We start from the raw sequence: 21,391 nt of genomic DNA on the forward strand, positions 1-21,391 counted from the left end.
GGATAAGGTATGCAATGCGTTTCTGGAGCGTTTCTGCACTGCAAATACGCACCAAAAACGCATCGTGGGCACACAGCCTTAAGTCTACCCTCTACACAGAGTGACTATGGGTAAATATATACAGTGCATTGTGAAAGTATTTGCCCCCCTTGAACATTTCTACCTTTTGCCACATTTCTGGCTTCAAACATAAAGATATAAAATTCTAATTTTTTGGGGAAGAATCAGCAACAAGTGGGACACAATCGTGAAGTGGAATGAAATTTAGTGGATATTTTAAACTTTTTTAACAAATTAAAAACTGAAAAGTGGGGCGTGCAATATTATTCGGCCCCTTTACTTTCAGTGCAGCAAACTCACTCCAGAAGTTCAGTGAGGATCTCTGAATGATCCAATGTTGTCCTAAATGACTGGTAATGATAAATAGAATCCACCTGTGTGTAATCAAGTCTACGTATAAATCCACCTGCTCTATGATAGTCTCAGGGTTCTGTTTCAAGTGCAGAGAGCATCATGAAGACCAAGGAACACACCAGGCAGGTCCGAGATACTGTTGTAGCGAAGTTTAAAGCCGGATTTGGATACAAAAAGATTTCCCAAGTTTTAAACATCTCAAGGAGCACTGTGCAAGCGATCATATTGAAATATAAGGAATATCAGACCACTGCAAATCTACCAAGACCCGACCGTCCCTCTAAACTTTCATCTCGAACAAGGAGAAGACTGATCAGAGATGCAGCCAAAAGGCCCATGATCACTCTGGATGAACTGCAGAGATCTACAGCTGAGGTGGGAGAGTCTGTCCATAGGACAACAATCTGTCGTACAGTGCACAAATCTGGCGTTTATGGAAAAGTGGCTAGAAGAAAGCCATTTCTCAAAGATATCCATAAAAAGTCTTGTTTGAAGTTTGCCAAAAGCCACCTGGGAGACACACCAAACATGTGGAATAAGGTGCTTTGGTCAGATGAAACCAAAATCGGAACTTTTTGGCCACAATGCAAAACAATATGTTTGGCGTAAAAGCAACACAGCTCATCACCCTCAAAACACCATCCCCACTGTCAAACATGGTGGTGGCAGCATCATAGTTTGGGCCTGCTTTTCTTCAGCAGGGACAGGGAAGATGGTTAAAATTGATGGGAAGATGGACGGAGCCAAATACAGGACCATTCTGGAAGAAAACCTGTTGGAGTCTGCAAAAGATCTGAGACTGGGACGGAGATATATCTTCCAACAAGACAATGATCCCAAACATAAAGCAAAATCTACAATGGAATGGTTCAAAAATAAACATATCCAGGTGTTAAAATGGCCAAGTCAAAGTCCAGACCTGAATCCAATCGAGAATCTATGGAAAGAGCTGAAAACTGCTGTTCACAAACGCCCTCCATCCAACCTCAATGAGCTCGAGCTATTTTGCAAGGAAGAATGGCCAAGAATTTCAGCCTCTCGATGTGCAAAACTGATAGAGACATACCCCAAGTGACTTGCAGCTGTAATCGCAGCAAAAGGTGGCGCTACAAAGTATTAACTCAAGGGGGCCGAATAATATTGCATGCTCCACTTTTCCGTTTTTAATTTGTTAAAAAAGTTTAATATATCCAATAAATTTCGTTCCACTTCACGATTGTGTCCCACTTGTTGTTGATTCTTCCCCCCAAAAATTAGAATTTTATATCTTTATGTTTGAAGCCAGAAATGTGGCAAAAGGTAGAAAAGTTCAAGGGGGCCAAATACTTTCACAATGCACTGTATGTGTTTGTATATTATTATTATTATTATTATTATTATTATTTATAAACATATTATCTTTTGCAGAGATTAATAAACCACCAGTGGCAAAAATTTTAGGAAATGTCGTCATTACATTGCCAACCAACACAGCAGAACTGGATGGCTCCAAATCTACAGATGACAAGGGCATTGTGAGCTTCCAATGGCAGCGAGATGAAAGCAGTCCAGCAGCGGGGGTGAGCCAAATCAATAATGAGTTTACTAGTATAAGGAGATGCAATGTAAGTGATAGAAAGAATAATATTTCTGTAAACATAAACAATGAATGTAAAGGTGCTGTTTGTATAATGCAGCAAGAAACCGTTGAGTAATTTATTGATAACCTGTCAAGAGACAAGAAAAATCAGTTATTATCCATTGTGAGGCTGGTATGGCTTGAAAAATGGACATCTTCTCAATTTTATGGGCAGATTTGTTAGAAATATTACTTACACATAAAAGTAAGTGTAAATGGACCAAATAAAAAGATTTTCCTTTTGGTGAGACGCTATAAGAAATATTTCAACTCTATAATACACTGCTCAAAAAATAAAGGGAACATTTAAACAACAGAATATAACTCCAAGTGAATCAAACTTCTGTGAAATCAAACTGTCCACTTAGGAAGCAACACTGATTGACAATCAATTTCACATGCTGTTGTGCAAATGGAATAGACAATAGATGGAAATTATTGGCAATTATGAAGACACCCTCAATAAAGGAGTGGTTCTGCAGGTGGGGACCACAGACCACATCTCAGTACCAATGCTTTCTGGCTGATGTTTTGGTCACTTTTGAATGTTGGTTGTGCTTTCACACTCGTGGTAGCATGAGACGGACTCTACAACCCACAGAAGTTGCTCAGGTAGTGTAGCTCATCCAGGATGGCACATCAATGCGAGCTGTGGCAAGAAGGTTTGCTGTGTCTGTCAGCGTAGTGTCCAGAGGCTGGAGGCGCTGCCAGGAGACAGGCCAGTACACCAGGAGACGTGGAGGGGCCGTAGGAGGGCAACAACACAGCAGCAGGACCGCTACCTCCGCCTTTGTGCAAGGAGGAACAGGTGGAGCACTTCCAGAGCCCTGCAAAATGACCTCCAGCAGGCCACAAATGTGCATGTGTCTGCACAAACGGTTACAAACCGACTCCATGAGGGTGGTATGAGGGCCCGACGTCCACAAATGGGGGTTGTGCTCACAGCCCAACACCGTGCAGGACGATTGGCATTTGCCACAGAACACCAGGATTGGCAAAGTCGCTACTGGCACCCTGTGCTCTTCACAGATGAAAGCAGGTTCACACTGAGCACATGTGACAGACGTGACAGAGTCTGGAGACGCCGTGGAGAGCGATCTGCTGCCTGCAACATCCTTCAGCATGACCGGTTTGGCAGTGGGTCAGTAATGGTGTGGGGTGGCATTTCTTTGGAGGGCCGCACAGCCCTCCATGTGCTCACCAGAGGTAGCCTGACTGCCATTAGGTACCGAGATGAGGTCCTCAGACCCCTTGTGAGACCATATGCTGGTGCGGTTGGCCCTAGGTTCCTCCTAATGCAGTACAATGCTAGACTTCATGTGGCTGGAGTGTGTCAGCAGTTCCTGCAAGATGAAGGCATTGAAGCTATGGACTGGCCCGCCTGTTCCCCAGACCTGAATCTGATTTGAGAACATCTGGGACATCATGTCTCACTCCATCCACCAACGTCACGTTGCAGCACAGACTGTCCAGGAGTTGGCGGATGCTTTAGTCCAGGTGTGGGAGGAGATCCCACAGGACACCATCTGCAACCTCATCAGGAGCATGCCCAGGCGTTGTAGGGAGGTCATACAGGCACGTGGAGGCCACACACAATACTGAGCCTCATTTTGACTTGTTTTAAGGACATTACATCAAAGTTGGATCAGCCTGTAGTGTGTTTTTCCACTTTAATTTTGGGGGTGACTCCAAATCCAGGCCTCCATTGGTTAATAAATTTGATTTCCATTGATGATTTTTGTGTGATTTTGTTGTCAGCACATTCAACTTTGTACAGAACAAAGTATTCAATGAGAATATTTCATTCATTCAGATCTAGGATGTGTTATTTGAGCTTTCCCTTTATTTTTTTGAGCAGTGTATATGTGCCAGCATCATCTTCTCATTTAGCACATTTTCAGTGGGTGTATGAAAGCTAATTTACATTGCTATATGATGTCTAAAATACTGCAGTATGTTTGTCAGCTTGTAAATCACATGTAGAAGTGTTTGGCCACCGCTATTTGACTGGTCTTCCATCCTAAGTGAGGCATTACATTGCAAGGTGACAGAGTGGAAAAGATGACAGATCTGGGGATGATGTGGCAATCATTAAGGCTCACAGCAGTTTGTTTTTCTTGCAGGAGGTGTTGAATAACTCTGATCATCATTCAATCCTGTTTCTCGCTAACCTTGTCGAAGGAACCTACACTTTTCACTTAAAGGTGACTGATGCCAAAGGAGAGAGTGATAATGACAGGACAACTATAGAAGTGAAGCCAGGTGAGGGATGTCCTTAGACTAATCCTAAAATATATATATAGAATTGAGACCATTAAAGAAAATTATCTATGCCAGCAGCTATTGAACTCTAGCACATTAGTTAGGTTGGTCAACAGCTACCTCTCCTGATCACCCCATACACAAGAAGGCCCGGCTCAGCTGATCCCTTGTTCTTTATGAAAAAGCCGCTGCCAGACTCCACTAGCAGTGGCCTTATCTTCAGGCAAAAGCTCAGCAGGCCAGAGCCTTCTCTTCTTCGACATTATCTGTTTGGGAGAGTCAGAAGGCCCTCATACGTATTAGGCTGTCAGCTAGTATTGGAGGGTTTGACTGACTTTAGTCTAATATTTATAGGGGGATTTACTCAAAACAAGATGAAAAGTCGCATCTATATAGACTATTATGGTAATCAAAGGAAGGATAGGATGATCCAAACTAAGAGTGGGTTTACAGTCAATAACTTATCAGCTGATCCAATTAATCTCAGTTGAATTTATTGATAATTAAAGTATTAAACATTAAAACATTACTACTATATATAATAAATTAAATAATGAATAATCACTACTATGTATAATTAAACCTTTATACTACATGTCAATGACCTGTACCGATTGTCTTCCAACAGCGACTCAGTGTCATTGTGGCTGAAATTAGTAGGACATGATAACACTTTGGGTCTTCAGAGAGGTCTATCTTTGCATGTATATAAAAAAGAATAGGGCAGCATAAGAGGTTGTGGTTTGATCTTTTGGGATACATTACAAAATTAACCATAGCTCGTTTAATATGGCTCTGGTAAAAAATGAAACGAAGATGCCACACTAACAACAGAACCTAAGTGGTCTTAAATCACAGGATCGATAGATATTTTAATGTTACGCAAATAATACAAAAAAAATGCAAAAAAAAATCAAAAATCTCAATTTATTCAGTATGGAGTATGAGTGCTACACACAGAAATACACGCACTTACACATCCATGAGGGAACGTCACACCAGTCCTACTCCTGGGATTGTAGTGTGGGGTAGCATAATGTATAGTAGCTGGACCCCTCTTCATTCTAGGCAAACTAACAGCATTGATTTGGTGGTAGAACTAGCGGTGCAGCCATTTCATCAAACTATCTCTGCAGCTGTTTTTAAACAAGACCGCGGCAAGGCTGCATGTTACTCACTCTACTGTGAGCAGCCTGTGTGGCCTAAACTTGCTACCATAACCTGCAGCGTTTCCAGACTTGTCTCCTATCGAGCACATCTGGGATGTCATTTTTCAACAATTTCTAAAGTAGCTGCCAGCAGCGAATCTTGATGATTTGCGTGCCCAAGTGCATTCAGTATGGCAGAACATTTGTCAGACCACCATTAATAACCTCATTGATAGCATGACAACATGTATAAGTTTGTCTATTTCTGCACGTGGTGCTAATGCTCCACTACTGATTAAATCAAAATTTTGAAAATGTTTCCAATTTTTCATCATTTGCATGTCATTAACATTTTGTGTGTGTGTGTGTTTTTACATGTCATAAATGATAGCCAATAAAAAATTATATCCGATAATTACCGTACATGTCAAAAATGATATTCGATAGTTCAGCACATCGGCAACTCGGAGGATTCCGGATTATTCATAATTCATAATAATAGAAGTTTCTTGGTGCAACTCCAGTCCAGAGCTTAAATTAATTTAAAAGATAAATTATGGTTAGCTCTACATAATAACAGGCTAGGTGTTCATCTAAGTCAGTCAGCTAGAGGGAAGCTGACCAGACTGGATGTGTCTTGGAGCTAAACAGAGAGACAAGCCAGAATCCATCTCTGAGAAGAGACTGCACAGGCCATCTGCACCATACTGCAAGTATCAGTGGTTGCTATGGACAATAGCTGTTGTGTTTGACCGAATTGGGGCTAGCTCAGCCATTTATGAGTAGCCAGGGTCTGTTCTGTTTAGTTAGCGCCTGAACATGGCTAGGGATTTATGTGTATGATTTAGTTTTTGTACAGTGTAACCTGTGGAAATAAACGTCACATTGTTTTGACAAAAGAATCCAGTGCCTGTGTGAACGCTATCTAATGCCTACCCGAGAGGGTTAATCCTCACAGTGTATTAAGCAATTTCTCAATATACCTCTTTTTATCTATATGTTTGTATAAAATTAAGAAAAATTTACCATAGACTGTGAAATGGAAAGGTTTTTTGAAGAGCTACTTTTCCCAAAATCTATTTGTAGAAAAAACTAAATAATAATGTATGTTAATGTATCCCCAAAACTGTAATTGAATAATTTAGACATTCATATAGGCCCTATAAAAATCATATTGGTACTGTAGATTTTAGTACATTAGTTTTATATAATAACTATTTTACTACATATGTAAATGAGGAGGCTTTATGATGGTGGTTTATTGTTTTTATCCTATGATTATCTTTTGTAGTAGTATTTTCTGTAATTCCAACTTTGCTTCTATTTTTCAGACCCCATGAAGAGTAACCTGGTGGAGATAATTCTGGATGTGAGTGTCAGCGAGCTGACTGAAAGACAGAAGGGGATGTTTATGCGCCAGATTGGGGTACTTCTAGGGGTTTTAGATTCCGACATCACTGTGCAGAGGATCCAACAGTACACGGAAAAAAGGTACCGTATTTCCTGATCCATTTCAGAATATTGTGTTTCTTACAAAATGATACTAGTCATGTCTTTACATGGAAGTAGCTATAAGGTGGTTATACTACTTCACAGGTTACTCAATGTGACAAATGCATCAATGGGACAAATTAAAGGGGTTTTCAGCTCCTGATTTTCTGATTGTTTTTCTTTTTTTTTTAAATTGGTCAGTGGGTTCTAAAAAAAAATAACAAAAAAAAGTATACTGTCAAACTGACTTTGTTGCCCACCGCAATCAATCACAGAGCAGCTTTTATTTTTACAGTTTAGTAAATGAAATGTGATCTATGTGAGCTTTGATTGATTCAATCAATAAGACCCATTTGGTAATAAAAATGGAATAGAATTAAACCTTGAAAGGTCATTCCCAAGACTTGCCATATTCCTATGGATTCCAGTTGTAGTACTACAAATAGGCTTTATGTAGCCGTGACTTTTTTGTTTTGGTTCACGATAAGATTTCCTATAGTGGTACAGCTGTATAGGAATACATTGCATCTTATGAAAATGGCATATATATGCAACTTCAGTATTCACAGCAATATTCAGTAAGTGCCAGTCACATGTAGTACACTATGCTGGTCAGCAACCTATTTCTGAAATACATATTATTAGATGGAGAGATCTGTATCCAGCAGCTTAAGAGCGTTATCTACAGAAAACAGATGCTCATATCCGGTGCCAATCCAGCGATGTTGGAAGAAGGCCTCCTGGCGCTTGCATGACATTGTTATGCCACATGAGCACTGCAGCAAATCAATGGCTGCTAATGGGATGCAGTGCTCACACTTCCTCCTGACATCCAAGTTTCATCCAAGGGAAGTGTGAGTGCTGTAGCCCATTGGCGGCTGCTGATTGGCTGCAGTGCTCACATGACACAATAATGTCACTTGAGCGCTGGGAGACCCAGCGCCAACATTGTCGGAATAGCACCGATGTGGGTGGTGAATCTCTTTCTAATTTTTTGTATTATTATAAATTTGTAAACGTATTCAGTGCAATAAATACATCATTTAAGAACGGGATTGTCCAAGTAGTCGACAACCCCTTTAAGTTTACCACACAAATTCCAGTATGTTGCCTGTGGGCTTGCCCATTTTTTGTAGCATTCTTGCTTGCATCTTGCTAGTAATACCACCTGATTCTGAACTGGTATCTAATGCTGACCATAGAAGTAACAATTCAATGTATAATCTGTAACCATAATCACTCTGTCTATTGTTCTAAAACAGAGTGTAAGTTCCATGGAGATGTAAGAAGGGTGAATGGCACATCCACGTTGCTTAAAATGTCAAATCTTCTTTATTAGATTTCTATTAAAAAGATGTAAAAGATATTCAAGCATTGTGGATGTGCCGTTCTCCCTTACGAAAGCTATATTGAGTGTTGGTGGTCTACGACAGGACTGGCACCTACAGATCTGGGACTCCATCTGAATGATTTAAACAGGGACATGGTAAACCCCATTACAGCCTTTGTAAGCTACATGGCAACTTAAAGGGAATTTGTCACCAGGGTTTTGCCACCTAATCTGAGAGCAGCATAATGTAAAGACAGAGACCCTGATTCTAGTAGTGCATCACTGTCTGGGCTGTTGGTGTAGTTTTGTTAAAATCACTGTTTTATCATCAGGAGATTAGTATTAGAATAAACTTGATGCCATGTAGTTAAGCATATTCGTGAACTGTGTATAATGCCAACCCCACCACTGATTGGTAGTTTTCTGCCTATGCGCAGTGTACACAGAAAGCTATCAATGGTGTGGTTATACAGAGCTCAGCATTCAGAGAACTGCTAGAACTGCAGCATGTAAATCAGTTTTTCACCAAAACTGCACTAAGCAGTCCAGTAAGTGACACAGCACTGGTGTTAGGACCTCTGCCCCTACATTATGTTGCTCTCAGATGGGGTAGGATAAGCCCCATGAGATTTTTTAGTAGGATACTAATAGTTTCCTGAAATTGGGCTTCAGCAGCCCTTTCAGAATCTGTAATAATTATTGCTGAAAAGGAGAAAGAAAGCCGACAAAGAGAGTCCATGGTAGGTATAAATATTAAATCACAACTTTTTTTATTATAAAATATATATATTGAAGGGTGGGAAAAATGACCAAATAGAAAAGCGGACACAATTCCAAGTGACAATATTTATTGCTGTAGCTTCTCGAGTTTTCCTGCTGTAAGCATCAGAGAGTTCACAGCCACGCGCCGGCTAGTCAAGCGTATGTAAATCCAAACTGAATATGCACTGCTCCCCTCGCCCACAATCCCACCCACCCCTCTGCGCCAACGTCAGTAACAGTAAATGACATTATCGGAATACCCGCATGTGCAGACCTAAAGAGGCATTGTGCATGCGCAAGATTTTTACTATCACTGGCAATCAAACTGCCCTCCTCTCTGCGCCAATGGCAGTGATAGTAAAAATCTTGCACATTCGCAATGCCTCCCTAGGTCTGCACATGAGGGTATTCCGATAATGTAATTTACTATCACTGACTGCGCAGAGGGTTGGGTGGGATTATGTGTGTGGGGAGCAGTGCATATTCAGTTTGGATTTACCTACTCTTGGCTAGCTGGCGCGCGGCTGTGAATTCTCCAATGTTTACAGCAGGAAAACTGGAGAAGCTACAGCAATAAACGTTACAGATTCTGAAAAGGCTGCCGAAGCCCTATTTTAGGATACTATTAGTATCCTACTAAAAAAAATCCCATGACAGATTCCCTTTAAAAGGCCAACTTATCATGAATATCTGAATTCTCGTAAGTGCTAACCTTCTGTATGGATTTGTATGCTCCAAAAATATTTTGTACATTTATGCGCAATTTTTTCTTTTATCCTATTACAACTTTTTCCATTTTTCCAAAACCGTATAGTATAAGGAATTTCATACCTTTTGATTACTTGGATTTTTGACATTTTGAATTTTCATTTGACATTAAATTTTATATTCTCTTCACTTTCAGCACTAAAGTGGTTTTCTATGTCAAGAACCAACCTCCTCACTTAGTTATGAAAGGATACCAGGTCGCCTGTACGCTTCGCAATGAACTACACAAACAGCAAAACGATTTCCTTATCTTTCGAGCTCTTGAGATTGATACGTTCAGTAAGTGTACACTTATCTTTCCCTTTAAATGTTTAAAGTGTAATCTGTGAACTATTTTTTGTTTCTTAAAAGTAGTGTATATATGAAACAGATCTGCTTTCAAAAGACGCATAGTTAAACATAGTAAGAAAAGGCATACTGACAAATAGTAAACCAGCAAGGCCACCGGTCACACTTTTGGATGTTTGACATAGACACCTGGAGCCTTTCCCAGCACGTACACAAAATGTGAGCTCAACTGCTCTTCCTTGATATTTGGATCCTCTGGATCCTTTCCTGGCTTTTTTTTTTCTAAAAACTGCATGTGTGATTCCAGAATAAATATTCTGATAGTTCTATGTCAACTGTTTATCATTTTACTTCTGTACATGAAAACAAAACCAGCTCTATCTCTATTTTTTTAAGGCATGGGTGTTTTCAAAATCAAGAATTCATCCTCCATCATTTCCAGCATGGTCACTCTTGATTTCTGGTCCGTCTGGATGTCAGCAGGACTGTTGAAGCCTGTGATCGGTCTCAGCGGTCAGGTGACTCAAAGAGCGCACCATCAGAGGTTTTTCTGGTGATGTGCTTTTGTCACCTAACGCTGCAGGCAGTCCATAGTTTCACAGTTGTGTATGCATTTGGAAGGCACAGACCTCCACAGGTGCCTGGGCTGGATCCTTCGGGAGGAAGGGGGCTGACAGAATGTGAGTATGCCTTCGTTTTTGTTACTTTGAAAACATCTATGCCTTAAAAAAAACATGTTTTCCGTGTCTACATTATGTGCAATAAAAAAACCTGTGAAGGGATTTTTTCATGTGGGTAAAGTATAATTGCTTTGCTTAACGCATATGGTCACTTTTAATCTCTATTACTCTGTTGCCTCATTGGGGGACACAGGACCATGGGTGTTATGCTGCTGTCCACTAGGAGGCGACACTATGCATAATCTGAAAAAGATTAACCGTGGCTCCTCCTCTGCAGTATACACCCCTGGACGGCATCAGCCTTCTCCAGTTTTTTGCTTAGTGTCGCATAGGAGGCACACCTAAAACTTTTACTCCATTTTCACCGACGGGATTACAGATGAAGAAAAGTGGGTCTACTGCGAGACTCCCGGCATGGCTCCTTCCTCGGCCCCTTATTATGGGGTGCACGGTTGAAGTTTAGATGGCTATTCCCCATGTCGCTCCTTCCCCAGCCCCTCGGGTGCTGGTTCGAAGTCGAGACCCCCCTCCTTCCCCAATTCCTTTTGGTTTCTGGGTTGAGGTCGAGGCGAGGATATAGCCCCCTAATTGTGACAACAGCACCCCCTAATCCCCCCCTGGGGGTATTAGGTTGAAACGCCTCAGGTAGGACCTTGTACAGGCAGCAGCTCCCAGCAGCCAGCACACTATGGCTGAATCCAGGGACCCCAGCCCTGCTGCCGGCTCCTGTCGGGGCCAGGGGGAGTGCAGGCAGAACACAACAGAGGCACAGGCCTCCCTGCGCCCTGTTTCTGCGGCAGCACCAGCTCTACGGTGCCTCAGGGGGACTCTTCACAGGGCCCCCCTCTTCCGCTTATACCCCACCGCTATCCTGCCTTTAAATCCGGGGGGGTCCGGTTCAGATCCAGCAGTCCCTTTGGGCATCAGTCATCTAATTTAGGCCGCGGCTTCGGCTTAGCCGAAGCCGCCACCCCCCGGCCCGCCCCCCGGATGACAAATATGACACTCTACAGTGTCATAGAGGGGGCGGATCGAGACTGAAAGGGCGAGATTTCACACAGTTCTGTCGCCCTTTTCAGCTCTCCGACCCCCTTCTTTCTTAACTTTACTCCGGCAGCCATTATCTGCTGCAGGATAAGGGAAGACCAGCCAGTCTCCGGGTGGCACAGGGCTGTGGATCTTCGGCGCTGGACCTAGGGACACACTGGTGGGATAAGATCACAGCTGAAGTTCTTCCTCGGCTGTGAGTCCAGGCTCCTCTGCATAGCCACCCCTGTAGGGCCCTTTGCATAGCCACCCCAGTGCACTATGCCGGGCTCAAGGTCCAAGAGAACCAGGCAGGACTGCTATTATGCACTCTGTACAGCCTGCAGCAATACTCTCCCAAGTGGCATCACGTACCTGCACTGCCAGGACTGCATCCAGACTACTGTGCCAGAGCCCCAAGAAGCCCCTGCCAATGCTTCGGTGTCTAATGCCACGCCGGAATGGGTCACTCAGATGTCGCAATCTATGACACAGTCTATAGATAACCTAACCTCCACATTGCTTCAGGCTCTGCAGAGTCATGCCTCGGCTATGAACGCTACCCAGCAAAGGGAAGGCTCGACTCAGGGACATGACGACCCGGGCACATCCACGTCTAGGTCAGGACGCAAGCGGACCCACAGGTCACGTTCATCTGCGTCATCCCATAGCACACGGTCATCCCCTTCTAGGGAGAGACACCGTAGTTCCAGGTCATCTAGACCGTCCCCTACCAGGGACAGACAATGCAGTTCTCCGCAGCGATCCCCGACCAGAGAAGGCCTCCACCCTGGTTCACCCAGCAGGAGACGCCTTAGCAATACACAGGATTCGGAAGGCATCTGTGATTCCGACTCAGACAAGGAAACTGAAGGGTCTCTGATCCCAATCCCCCCTAGCAATACAGCGCTAGTTGAGGACGTAATCTCGTCCATCCATCGGGTGCTGGACATTTCTGATCCGCCCCCGGAGGCACCACAACACAAGATTTCCTTTGAAGGAGTTCTGAAGCCGCCTAAGGTCTTCTTTGACCACCCAGAGTTTAAGTCAATCCTTAAAAAGCAGTTCTCACAGCCTGAGAAGAATCGCAAATATCTGGAGGCGCGGTACTCCTTCCCACAGGAGACCACCAAGGAATGGACAGACCCACCCGAAGTGGATCCCCCAGTCTCTAGGCTAGCAGCACAGTCACTCCTTTCACTGCCAGATAGCTCAACCCTCAGGGACACAGCAGATCGGCAGGTAGAACGCATGGCTCGTTCAATTTTCGAGGCCGCAGGGGCCTCCCTGGCTCCCGCGTTCACTTCAGTTTGGGCTGCCAAGGCCATCCTGGCTTGGGCCCAAAATTTACAAGCTGGCCTCCAAGTATATGCTCCTGAGCTGTCAGACCAAGCGGTTCAAATAGCAGTTGTAGCAGATTACATGCTTCATGCAGCTCTGGATTCTTCAAGGGGTGCAGCGGGGATAGCATCAAACGCCATCACGATTCGGCATATCCTCTGGCTGCGGGAATGGACATCAGAGATTTCTCAGGTTCGCAATCGACCAGGACCACTACCAGTTCGTGGCTCTCCCGTTCGGACTCGCCACGGCTCCCAGAGTGTTTACCAAAGTCATGGCAGCCACCATGGACGTCCTGCACTCCAGAGGCATAGTAGTCGTTCCATACCTGGATGATCTCCTTATCAAGGCTCCCACCTTCAAGGACTGCGAGCTCAGCGTCTCAATCACAATCGACACTCTGAGTCGCCTGGGCTGTTTAGTCAACCTACAAAATTCATCACCAACCCCGAGTCAGTCTCTGACCTTCCTGGGAATGCTATTCAACACCTTCAGGGGTCTAGTGCTCCTTCCCAAGGACAAGGCACTGCCTCTCCGTCTAGGAGTTCGCACTCTCCTCAGCAAACCCCCTCGATCTCTCCGGTTTGCCATGAGCGTCCTCTGCAGGATGGTGGCGGCAATACAAGCGGCCCCATTTGCCCAGCTTCACCTCAGGCCTCTCCAACTAGCCATCCTCAGGTCATAGGACAGGAACTCTTTTTCTCTCGACAGGGAGTTTCAGCTGATGTCGTCAACCAGGAGGTCCCTGCACTGGTGGCTCAAGCCAACCTCACTAACAAAGGGGAAATCCTTTCTCACGGGTCAATGGAAGGTTCTGACCACCGACGCGAGCCTGACTGGTTGGGGTGCGGTACACCTGCACCACAGAGCACAGGGCAAGTGGTCCCCAGCGGAAGCGACCATGCCCATCAACATCTTGGAAATTCGTGCCATCCTCCTGGCATTGAGAGCCTTCCATCACTTACTAGCAGCCTCTCACATCAGAGTACAGTCGGACAATGCCACGGCTGTGGCATATGTGAATCACCAAGGGGGGACCCGCAGTGCCCAGGCGATGCGAGAAGTGACACACATTCTCCACTGGGCGGAAGACACAGGTTCGGTTCTCTCTGCGGTCCACATTCCGGGTGTGGACAACTGGGAAGCAGACTTCCTCAGCCGGCAAGGAATGGACTCGGGAGAGTGGTCTCTTCATCCCGAAGTTTTTCGACAGATCTGCCATTGCTGGGGGACTCCGGACGTGGACCTAATGGCATCCCACTTCAATGCCAAGGTCTCCAACTTCATGTCCAGAACTCACGACCCGCGGGCGCTAGGAGCGGACGCCCTGGTTCAGGACTGGACCCAGTTCCAGCTCCTGTACATTTTTCCACCTCTCCCCCTGATATCCAGAGTGGTGAGGAAGATCAAGCAAGAGGAAGTTCCAACCATCCTAATTGCACCAGACAGGCCCAAACGTACATGGTACGCCGACATCGTACAGCTCACAGCAGACGTCCCCTGGCGTCTCCCCGACCGCCTGGATCTTCTGTCACAAGGCCCGTTCTACCACCAGAACTCAGGGACCCTCAATTTGATGGCGTGGCCATTGAGACCTGGGTTCTAACCCAGTCAGGGTTCTCGCCGAACGTCATTGGAACCATGATCAGGGCACGGAAGCCAACCTCTGCTAAGATTTATTACCGTACCTGGAAAGCCTTCTTTACCTGGTGCGAATCTCGTGGCCAGACCCCATTCCCTTATTCCCTCCCCAGGGTACTTCGGTTTCTCCAATCGGGTCTGGACGCCAGACTGTCCCTGGCCTCCCTTAAGAGCCAGGTGTCAGCTCTCTCAGTGCTTTTTCAGAAGTGCATTGCTAACAAGCCGCAAGTAAGAACATTTCTTCAGGGGGATTCCCGATTGGTTCCCCCCTACAGATGACCATTAGAAACGTGGGACCTCAATCTGGTGCTGACAGCATTGCAGGAAACACCCTTTGAACCCCTTAGGGAAGTCCCACTCCGCCTTCTATCCCAGAAAGTGGTTTTCCTGATGGCAATCACCTCGCTACGCAGGGTGTCTGAACTGACAGCACTCTCCTGCAGACGGCCCTTCCTGGCTTTTTACCAGTACAAGGTAGTTCTCCGTACGGTCCCATCCTTCCTTCCGAATGTTGTGTCCAACTGCCATCCCTCTGTCCGGTTCCGGTTCATAGAGTGGAGAAGGCTCTGCATACGCTTGACCTTGTCAGAGCATTGCGTATCTATATGTCTAGGACTGCGCCCTTCCGGAAGTCTGATTCTCTTTTCCTTCTTCTGGAAGGCGGCTGCAAGGGTCTGCCAGCTTCCAAAGCTACCCTTGCCAGGTGGATCAAATCCACCATACAAGAGGCCTACCGCCTCAAAAATTCTCTTCTTCCAGCAGGTATTACGGCACACTCTACACGTGCGGTAGGGGCCTCCTGGGCCATTCGGCACCAGGCTTCGGCACAACAAGTGTGTAAGGCAGCCACCTGGACTAGCCTACACACGTTTACCAAACACTACAGGGTTCATACTCAGTCCTCAGCAGACGCGAGCCTGGGTAGACGTGTTCTGCAGGCGGCAATACCCCAATTGTAGGGGCCCGTCTACACAATATTCGTCCATTGCTTCCCACCCAGGGACTGTTTTGGGACGTAAAGGAGATTTTTGTGTACTCACCGTAAAATCTCTCTCTCTTAGCCTCTAATTGGGGGACACAGCTCCCACCCTGTCGCCCGTTCCGGTCCGTTGTTATGTTGAGTTCTCATATTGTCTTGAGCTCGTACATAGTTGCCTTCTTATAGGCATGGTTATGTTATCCATGTTACGTTCGTCCTAATGTTTTTGCACAAAACTGGAGAAGGCTGATGCCGTCCAGGGGTGTATACTGCAGAGGAGGAGCCACGGTTAATCTTTTTCAGATTATGCATAGTGTCGCCTCCTAGTGGACAGCAGCATAACACCCATGGTCCTGTGTCCCCCAATTAGAGGCTAAGAGAAAGAGATTTTACGGTGAGTACACAAAAATCTCCTTTTTACAGTTTACATATGAAATAACTGTACACCAACTGTATTAGTTACCTTGCAATGATCCTTAATTACAGCTTGTGCTATAGCTTAGAACGTTAATTGCAATAGTGTCATCTTCGGAGCTAAACTCTCCCAGCATTTCTTACTAGTCCAAAATCTGTTCTGGTAAATCTTTAGGCTATGTGCACACGATGCAGAAATGCTCAGGATTTTTTCCTGAGCGTTTCTGCATCTCCCTGGCAGAAAAAACACATGCGGATTGTACATGCGGATTGTACACGCGTTTTCCTGCCAGGGACATGCGGAAATGGAGCGTTATTCACTGACGTTTCCGCATGCGGATTGAAAAGCGCTTTCCAAGCGATTAGCATCACTTGGAAAGTGCTTGCGACAGCTTGGTCACACTATATAAATCCATGCAAACTGCATGGATTTATATAGTGTGACCGAGAGAGTGGTTAAAAATAAAAAAATAAATGTATACTTACCCTCCGATGGCCCGCGCTGTCTTGTTTCTCTCGGTCCCGGCTGCCGGCAGCAGTGGATTGAAAGACCTGCCGACGTCAGCGTCGCGTGACCCGTCACATGACTCTGACGTAAGCGCAGGTCCTTCAATCCACTGCAAAGTGCCGGGAAACAAGGAGGAGCGCAGCGCGGGCCGCCAGAAGGTAAGTATACATTTATTTTTTATTTTATTCCTTTTTTATAGATTTTTTAATGGTACCTGGGTGTGGATGAGACTCTCCTCTCATCTACACCCGGGTACCATCCGCACATTAGAACGCTTGGATTACGCATCTACATATACAGTGATGCGTAATCCATGCGGTGTAATGCAAGTCAATGGCGGCGAAGACGCAGCACTTCCGCAAAATAATTGGTAGTGCTGCTTTTTTTTCCGCAATGATAATCCGCAGCGGAAATTTCCGCAGCATGTGCACAGCAGATGCGGATTATCATTGGGGAACATTGCTGCCCTTCTACCATGCGTTTTTAATGCGTTTTTTAATGCGTTTCCGCAGCTGCAAAAACGCTGCGGAAACGCATTAAAAACGCATCGTGTGCACATAGCCTTAGAGTGCATTCTTTGTAACAGATAAACACAGAATTACTAAAACTTGATCATCATCGATTATGTAAACACATTTTTTGCTTGTGACCGAAACTTTGATCTTATAAGCTCCTCTTAAATTCCACTTCTTGTCTCCGCCTGTTCTTTATTTCTGTTTTTTCTTCACCTACAATCTCATTTTTTCTGTTTGCCTATTAATGAGGTTTTCCCACCACATACAGTGAAGTAAATAATTATTTGATCCCTTGCTGTTTTTGTAAGTTTGCCCACTGACAGACGTGAACAGTCTATAATTTTAAGGGTAGGTTAATTTTAACATTAAGAGATAAAATATCCCAAAAACATCAAGAAAATAACATTGTATAAATTAGATACATTTATTTGCATTTTGCAGTGAGAAGTAAGTATTTGATTCCTCTGGCAAACAACACTTAATACTTGGTGGCAAAACCCTTGTTGGCAAGCACAGCAGTCAGACGTTTTTTGTAGTTTATGGTGAGGGTTGCGCACATGTCAGGAGGAATTTTGGTCCACTCCTCTTTGCAGATCATCTCTAAATCATTCAGATTTTGAGGCTGTCGCTTGGCAACTCGGAGCTTCAACTTCCTCCATAAGTTTTCTATGGGATTAAGGTCTGGAGACTGGCTAGGCCACTCCATGACTTTAATGTACTTCTTTTTGAGCCACTCCTTTGTTGCCTTGGCTGTATGTTTTGGGTCATTGTCTTGCTGGAAGACCCAGCCACGACCCATTTTTAATGTCCTTGCGGAGGGAAGGAGGTTGTCACTCAGGATTTTATGGTACATGGCTCCATCCATTCTCCCATTGATGCGGTGAAGTAGTCCTGTGCCCTTAACAGAGAAACACCCCCAAAACATAATGTTTCCACCTCCATGCTTGACAGTGGGGATGGTGTTCTTTGGGTCATAGGCAGCATTTCTCTTCCTCCAAACACGGTGAGTTGAGTTAATGCCAAAGAGCTCAATTTTTGTCTCATCTGACCACAGCACCTTCTCCCAATAACTCACAGAATAATCCAGGTGTTCATTAGCAAACTTCAGAGGGCACTGCGGGATTTTAAACCTTTAAGGCGTAATGTGTTACCAATAGTTTTCTTGGTGACTGTGGTCCCAGCTGCCTTGAGATCATTAACAAGTTCCCCCCCGTGTAGTTTTAGGCTGATCTTTAGCCTTCCTCATGATTAAGGATACCCCACGAGGTGAGATTTTGCATGGTGCCCCAGATCGATGTCGAATGACAGTCATTTTGTATTTCTTCTATTTTCTTACTGTTGCACCAACAGTTGTCTCCTTCTCACCCATTGTCTTACTTCTGGTTTTGTAGCCCATTCCAGCTTTGTGCAGGTCTATGATCTTGGCCCTGACATCCTTAGAAAGCTCTTTGGTCTTGCCCATGTTGTAGAGGTTAGCGTCTGACTGATTAATTGAGTCTGTGGACAGGAGTCTTTTATATAGGTGACTATGTAAGACAGCTGTCTTTAATGCAGGTAACGAGTTGATTAGGAGCGTCTAACTGGTCTGTAGAAGCCAGAACTCATAATGGTTTGTAGGGGATCAAATACTTATTTCTCACTGCAAAATGCAAATAAATGTGTCTAATTTATACAATGTGATTTTCTTGATTTTTTGGGGGGGATATTCTATCTCTCAATGTTAAAATTAACCTACCCTTAAAATTATAGACCTTCATGTCTTTGTCAGTGGGCAAACTTACAAAAACAGCAAAGGATCAAATAATTATTTCCTTCAATGTATCATTAAAAGCAACTCATTATTAAAAGGGATGATAATATTGTAATGTATTCTGATGTTACATTATGTGTTGCTCTTTAATCTCTAATTAGTTGTTTTGTACTTTTATTATAAAACAAAGTGCACTCTTAGCAACAGGTACAGAATAGTACTCCAACTATATTATAGTACATAAACTTAGCAGTTTGGTTTGTGTCTGACAAAAATCATCTTGTTTTTTTTTTAATAATAACTATAAAAATTTTGCTTTTGAATGTATATATATTATACACGTGTCAACATTGAAATTACAACACCAAGAAGGCAAAAACTTGGGGCTATGGAAATCACAGGGTCAATAGAAATGTTAATGACATGCGAACAGTGAAAAAATGGAAACATCATTTTCAAAAATATCAAGATTTATTCAGTATTGAGTATGAGCTACATGTGTCGAACAACACTCACTTACACATCTTGGCATGCTATCAGTGAGGCTATTAATGGATGTCTTGAGGAATGTTCTGCTACGCTGAAAGCACTTGGGCATGCAAAACATCAAGATCCGCTGCTTTAAGCTCCCTATATAATTGCCAAACAATGACGTCCCATATGTGATTGATGGGAGACAAGTCCGGAGACACTGCAGGCCATGGTTGCACATTTAGGCCACACAGGCTGCTCATACTAGCATGAGCAGCATGCGGCCTCGTGTTGTCATGCTGAAAAATGTCTACTGGGACACTTTTGAGAAGCGGCTGGTTTCATGACCAAATCAATGTAACACCTAGTTGTTAGTGCACTTGGATTGAAGACCTGAGGGGTCCAACTACCGTACATTAATCCGCCCACACCATAATGCAGAGAGTAGGACGGGTGTGATGTTCCCTCATGAAGACCTCTTTATGGTGTTGCCCATGTGTTCTCCAGACCATTGTCTGGCTGTCACTGCATCCAAGACAAAAGCAGGACTCGTCGCTGAAGAGGATAAACCTCCAATCAAGGCTCCATTGCTGTCTTGCTCTGAGCCATGATAGTCTTAGAGAGAGGTGGCGTGAGGTCAGTGGAACACCTGTAGCTAGCCGTCTGTTTTATAGCCCAATATCGTGCAAACACCTTCTGATAGCTTGTGTAGACACTATTTGATTCCTTAGGCTTGGTATGTGATGTCTAATTTCACTTGCAGTAAAGATTCAATCAGTGATGGAACGGACCAGTTGTACGGCCATTTCTCCTGCGTGTCCCACGAGACGTTTTTGCATACCATTCATATGTCGATCGATCCTGTGATTTCCATAGTTCCATGACTCTTCCTTCTTTGTGTTGCAATTTCAATGTTGAGAAGTGTATCTATATGGTTTGCATAAAAAGTAAATTTCAGAATTATAGAAGCTAAAACCGGCTTAATATTCCTACTAATTTTGAGGTTCATGCTCACACACAGTCGTTTTGTTGACGTGCTGTACAGAAATAAAGAAACTTGACCTATCATCATGGTGCATTGATATTTAGTATGGGAAAACATTGGATCTTCATTTTAATATGTGCCTGGTAAGAAGTGTGGTTCCTTATCATGGCATCATAGTTAGAGTCCTAATGAGCAGTAATGAAAAGCATTCTAGTTCATGCACACATCAGTGCTAACCCTAGCATCTGAACTGATACAAGTCTTAGCTCCAATTTCTACGAGGTGAAGTGCTGATTTATCTTTATAATTCACAGAATTAATGTACGTAGATACTATGTGAAAAGGTGACTATATGTAATTTCTATCCATGGCCTAAAAGCCTTTACAAGCTAAAGATACACATCACGTATATTCATGGATTGTTTGATCACTACCCCGTAACATGCCCAGTGATCAGCAGACAAACAAGCAAACACTCATTTGTCTGCTGTCTACAGCTTCTCTGCAGCATAAAAATGATTGACAGTAGCACATCCACTCATGGAGACATTGATGTGCTATTGCAATGCAACTTCTTATACTAAGTTCACACATGTCAACCACGGAAGTGCAACAACCGCCAATTGGCTGTATGTGAGCTAAACGGTGGTTGGTTAATGACCTGTTCAGACTGGCCGACCACAGTTCTGTGTGGATGTTATCATGTTATCGACAGCACATCACATGTAAAAATCATCACATATGATGAATGAGTGTTTAGATGGCCTAATGGTTAGGAACATGCTTCCTTAAGAATGGTCATTCCCCAATTATAGTCTTGTATAAAAGCACCAATGGGATCAATTGATCGCCCCCGCAGTAGGGTTTGCAGTGTTGATGGCTGGTCCATGTAACTGTAGCTAAATGAATCCCAGAGATAATAAATATATATATATATTTATTGTGTCAATCTGTGCTCTTTTTGGGTAGAAATCTATCCTTGTAAAAGAACCCTATGCCT

At 44.0% G+C, this 21,391-nt stretch overlaps 1 protein-coding gene across 2 annotated transcripts in view; it reads left to right on the forward strand.

Moving 5' to 3' along the window:
* Positions 1-21,391, forward strand: part of KIAA0319L (KIAA0319 like) — a 146,584-nt gene that overhangs the window by 105,482 nt on the left and 19,711 nt on the right. For both annotated transcript variants that reach the window (XM_073665963.1, XM_073665969.1), the window contains 4 exons: positions 1,822-1,973; positions 4,156-4,294; positions 6,774-6,933; positions 9,930-10,072. In XM_073665963.1, the coding sequence (XP_073522064.1) occupies positions 1,822-1,973; positions 4,156-4,294; positions 6,774-6,933; positions 9,930-10,072 (594 nt within the window). The remainder of the gene's footprint in view (positions 1-1,821; positions 1,974-4,155; positions 4,295-6,773; positions 6,934-9,929; positions 10,073-21,391) is intronic.

Source organism: Phyllobates terribilis, unplaced genomic scaffold (assembly GCF_046119375.1).
Source record: "Phyllobates terribilis strain yellow unplaced genomic scaffold, ASM4611937v1 Scaffold_2__4_contigs__length_985480577, whole genome shotgun sequence".
NCBI lineage: Eukaryota > Metazoa > Chordata > Amphibia > Anura > Dendrobatidae > Phyllobates > Phyllobates terribilis.